At 34.8% G+C, this 5,843-nt stretch overlaps 1 protein-coding gene across 1 annotated transcript in view; it reads right to left on the bottom strand.

Moving 5' to 3' along the window:
* Window positions 1–2,651: 2,651 nt before the first annotated feature.
* The window catches only part of LOC128241432 (protein Wnt-1-like), a 44,823-nt gene continuing 41,631 nt past the window's right edge, over window positions 2,652–5,843 (bottom strand). Inside the window, exon 6 of the mRNA XM_052958350.1 lies at window positions 2,652–5,552. Within this exon, the coding sequence (XP_052814310.1) occupies window positions 5,218–5,552 (335 nt within the window). The 3' untranslated portion in view covers window positions 2,652–5,217. The remainder of the gene's footprint in view (window positions 5,553–5,843) is intronic.

The following is a 5,843-nucleotide window of genomic DNA, read 5'->3' as shown; positions in this document are numbered from 1 at the left end:
GGTTGTGTTATGTGTATCATTCTTTTTAACACATAGACGCCCAATTTATTATTTTTGACCTCTAAGTAGTTTTCTATATATTCACATGCGAAATAAAACTGATTTCTAGGAGCTCAGGAGTACCTCTCATTTTGACAATGACCAATTACAAGAATAAACGTTCCCCCGCAGCTCAGACGTACCTCTCATCTTGACAATGACCAATCACAAGCATAAACGTTCCCCTGCAGCTCAGACGTACCTCTCATCTTGACAATGACCAATCACAAGCATAAACGTTCCCCTGCAGCTCAGACGTACCTCTCATCTTGACAATGACCAATCACAAGCATAAACGTTCCCCTGCAGCTCAGATGTACCTCTCATCTTGACAATTACCAATCACAAGCATAATTTTCCTCTGTAGCTCAGGAATTTCTTTCTTCTTGACAATAACCATTAGCAACGTAAACATGCCTATTCAGCTCAGGAGTCCCTCTGTACTTGACAATAACCACAAACAACGTAAGCATCCCTCTTCAGTTCAGGAGTGTCTCTTTTCTAGACAACGACCAATGACAAGCATAAGCAGTCCTCTGTAGCTCTGGTGTATCTCTAATCTTGACAATTACCAATGACAAGCATAAACATTCCTATGCGGCTCAGGAGTTCCTCTGTTCTTGACCATTACCATTGACAAGCACTAACGTTCCTTTTCAGCTCAGGAGTATCTCTTTTCTGGAAAATGACCAAAAAAAGCATAAGAATTCCTTTGCAGCTCAGCAGTAGCTCTCATCTTTACAATGACCAATGACAAACATTAACATTCCACCCACTGCGGCCTAGAAATATCTCTTAACTCAACGGCCAATAATAAGCATAAACGACTCTGTGCTGCTCAGGAGCACCTCTCTTATTTACAATGACCAATGACAAACATTAACATTCCACTGCGGCCTAGGAATACCTCTTAACTCAACGGCCAATAACAAGCATAAACGACTCTGTGTAGCTCAGAAGTACTTTTGGGGGGAAAATGTTAAAGAAGTAAACATCTCTGCTGCGCCAGACTTTATATAATACTTATATGCTACTCCTGACTTTAAATAGTGTCAATTATATAAATAATTCTGCAGTGCCAAACTGTCTCATATTGTTAACTAGATATGACAAAGACTAGGAGCAAACACATTGATAAACATTTCTCGCTACATTTGAAAATATCCTATGCTTAAATGCGGATATTGACAAAGATAGAAATGTCTCTGCCACGCCGGGATATATCCTATGCTTGAGATCGACCTCTCTATTTTGACCATTGTCAATGATAATAATGTCCCTGCAACGCCGGCATGTATCGTATGCTTAAATGTGACCCTTGTATTTCGACAGTTGACATAGATAATTATTTACAGTGTCGGAATATATCCTATGCTTAATTCCGCCAACTGACTTTGACCATTCACAAATAAATGCCTTTGCTACGCTGGTATATATCTTATGCTTAAATGCGACCCTTGACTTTGAACATAAACTAAAACAGAATTGTGTCCGCAGCGTCGACATATCCTATCCTTATATACGACCCTTGATTTTGACCATTGCCAATGATAGAACTTTCTCTGTAGCATCTAAAAATACCATACTATTATGCTTAAATGCCACCGTTGACTTTGCCCATTGCCAATGATAGAAATTTCTCTGTAGCGTCTGAATATATCATATACTTAAACACCACTGTTGATACTTCTATTATACTAATAACATAAATTTCTCTACATCCCCAGAATATATCATTTGCTTAAATGCGACCCTTGACTTTAATCATTGACAGTGATAGAAAGTTCTCTGCAGCGTCTGAATATATCACATACCTAAACACCACTGTTGACTTTGAATACTGACAATGATAAAAAAAATCTCTGTAGCACCAAAACATATGCTTTGCTTAAATGCGACCCATGCCTTTGAAGATTGACATGGAGATTGAAATGTCTCTGCAACGCATTCATGTTTGTAAAATATCCCATTTTTGTACCCTTTATCCTTTTTCAGCAACATTTATTTTATATAATCAACACTTCCTCGTTGTCTGAACCCCAGAACCAAACAGTTGAGGAAATAAAACAATCAATGTGTTTTTTAAGTTTAAACAAATTTAAGATTTAATATCGAACTTACGACCACACTTTTTATTGAAACGGACCCAACTCCTTGGATTCTTAATAGCATGGCACTCTGTTCAAAAGATCAGTTCATGTAAGCACTATGTCACGCCATCTGAAATGGTCACACTATTATTGATTTGGACCATATTATTATTATTATTATTATTATTATTATTATTATTATTTTCTTTTTATTATTTATATTTTTATTTATTTTTAGTATTACATTTTAATTACCAGATTTATCAAGCAGCAATGTCATCGACAAATCTGTGAAGAAAATGATTCTCTTGTTTACCACCATTTTGGTCAAGCATATATATGTCACAGTTAAAAACTGCGAAGAATAGGATCCTATTTTCCCCAGACCTGTGAAGAATATGATCAGGGAATGATAATAATAAGGTCCTACAGACCTATGTAAATTGGTCATGGATAAAAAACAACAAGGAAAAGACATTTATATATACATAAACATTTATTTGCATAGAAAAGATCAGGAAGACTTTGTATATCACGATGCATGAACATGATTTACATGTATAACTTTAAAGGCTCTACGAAATGGTCTTAAACTATCACTAAAGGAAATTAATATCCCCATACATACATATACCACTTTGCATCATTTCAGTTGATATAAAATGAAATTAGAAATAGACATTGATTTATAAACATGAGAATAAAGCTGAATATAGGTTGTTATAGTAAATTTCAGAGATATTTGGAAACAAAACAATGAATCAATGGAAGCATGTTCCATTTTAAAAGGCTGTGATTATAGTGGTAGCTTTTTGTGTGTTTTTCAAACTTTATATTATTACCAATCTTTAAACTGTCTTAAAAAGAGGAAAACATGTTAGTAATTGCAATCAATATTTGAATTACAAATTTGTATACTTACTCTATTGAACGCATATATCTTACTCAAACTGTTTTAACACTATTATTTAATGTGTTAATACATGAAAAAAATATTGAATTTGAAGCAAAGAATAATATATAATAGGATAATTGATTTTTATTCAGACATTGATAATGCAATTGCATTGAGAAAGTTTTAAATCAGAAAGAGTAACTTCAGGGACGCGACTTTAAAGAATAGATAGCTGATGATGATGATGATTTTCATATGCATTATGACTATACAGCTTACAAAATATGAGATACATACAATCGTGTATTAAAACTATGTACATAGAGTCGACCAACAGTAACAGAATGAATAAATTAAAAACATAATATATACAACAACAAATAGGAACATTCAAATACGGATGATAGGCGAGGGGTGGGATCGCGATGGCCCTAAAAGGATTCTGTAGAATTCGATTGAAAGTCGTGATATTACGCTTTTTTGTCGTTCACTCGTTAATAAGATGGCCATAATATTTATATCAACGTCAACAATATTATATGATAGTGGAAAGAGTTAAATTCATTTAAAGAAATTTAATCAGCTTAACAACATGAACATGTTTGATGTGACCTCAAATGCAAGCAGGGCTCATATTCCTAAATCCTTTGAAGCAGACGTATTTTCGTCTATTGTTCTGGTTATCTGGCTTGTCCCTGTAGTTTCCATTTTATTATTATTGCAGGTAAATGAAGTGATTTCTTTATGGCATTATTGTCCAAAATGTACTTCTTTAATTTAACAGACATAATTTCAGTCTGGTAAACAAAATACATCTCTAAAACACCTATACTTTTTATAAAACGAAAGGACAAGAATTGTAAAAAAAGAAGAAGAAACGGATTTTATGAACACACTAGTTAACTAACAGTGGACAAAAACAGTGCGTTTAGCAATCTGTTTTACACAAAAGAATTGTGTACATTGGCAATATGTGTGCATGGACTATCTGTGTACTGTTAGAAAATGTGTACATGGACAATATTCGTACATGGACAATATGTGTACATGAACAAAGCCTGTACATGGACAAGAACATTCTGTTCAGCGAGCATTAAAATATAAATACTGGCATTTATCCCATTTTAAATTATACTTTGTGCAAAAAGTAAAATAACATGTTTTACTGAAGATTGTTAGAAGTTTGCATTTTTCAAAAAAGCGATTCCATAAGAACAAAAATTTAAAACTTCGATTTGTAGAAAGAAATTTTGTGACGGTTTAATCCTTTTTTTTGGAAAACCAGTGAGTATTAACATTGTTTTACTAAGCAGTCTTTGAAAAATCTAACTAAGGTTGTTTTAAAATATAAACTGATGAAAAGAAGAATTAACACTCCGTTCGGAAATGTTCAATTGTTATTTTATGTGTGAAATGTGACGTCAATAAAATAGATTTGACGTCGCAAAATAAACTCTACTTAAGAAGTCGACGATTCGCGAAAACTTCAGCTCCCGTAAAGTATTGAAACAAAAATATCGCGAAAAAGGACCTCGCAAATTAAGATAATCTGCAACATACAAACATGTAAGTTATATACACACGTGATATGCATACATGCATTTGTGTAACGCTATGTTACACAAAAACAAAGTTATATTTAAACAATATATATTTTGAAATAAGTCACATTGTTTTCAAAAATTATATTGCGATCTATTATAGAATACACAGAAAAACAGTAATCGATTTATGTACAAACTCGGTAATATTGAACGTCTTTTCGACGTGAATTAAATAATGCGAAAGGAACTGTTGAACCCATTTGCGTTTCACAACCTAAACTATATATAGCACTACACTTTAAGTAGCACTTGCTCTTTTCCATATGGATTTTACAACCACGTGTCTATATTTCACATGGATGTCAAAAGCATGTGTCTATATTCAAAACGGATTTCACAAGCACCTGTCTATATATCATACTGATGTCCAAAGAACGTATATACATTCTATACGGTGCCTCTTGGACTTATCTTTATTCTATATACGGATGTCAAAACACGTGTCTATATTCCATACGGATTTCACAAGCACCTGTCTAAATATCATACCGATGTCCCAAGAACGTGTATACATTCCATTCGGATGCCACACGTACTTATCTTTATTCCATACGGATGTCAAAACACGTGTCTATATTCCAAATGGATGTCACAAACACGTGTTTCTAATTTTAGTTCGTGTACACACTTTACACTTCACTTCACAACACCAGTGGAACGTACAGCTACATCGTTCTTTCACGGTGTACGATTCGGACTTGTGGCCACGCCCGCAACAAAGTAGGTCACACCCATCTATACCTATCGAAGACGCATTGCACTCACGCCCGGAAGTCCCGGGAAACCCGATCTCTTCGTTGTTATCACAAAAGTTCGGGGACTCGTCAAAATAGACGAGGTCCCGTTTGTCCGGCCGTTTGAGGTTAGGGTTCACTGGCTCCAGGCGCAGCTTTTTGCGGTCTCGCCGACCTCCGTTGTTATTCCCTGAAAAGAGGTGTTTAAAAGTATTAGTATTGCAAGTGAAGTATGTCGTACGAAGACGTCAACCAAGGATGGCCCTACTGACAGTGTCAATGGCGGCGGGGGGGACTGATGTGCAGGGGGTTGGTTGGTCGTTCTTCCCGTTGGGTGCGGGAAGAGCGACTTTGCAATTAAAAGAACCGCGTTGGTTAAATCAATCAACTAAATACAATTTGATATAATATTATTAGTTGATAATATTTTCAGGTTACGGAAAGAGTAAATGATACTTTTAATTTTAAATCAAATATGTTT

Source organism: Mya arenaria, chromosome 7 (assembly GCF_026914265.1).
Source record: "Mya arenaria isolate MELC-2E11 chromosome 7, ASM2691426v1".
Lineage (NCBI taxonomy): Eukaryota > Metazoa > Mollusca > Bivalvia > Myida > Myidae > Mya > Mya arenaria.
Note: the sequence above shows the minus strand (reverse complement) of the source record. Positions and strands in the feature narration are given on the sequence as shown.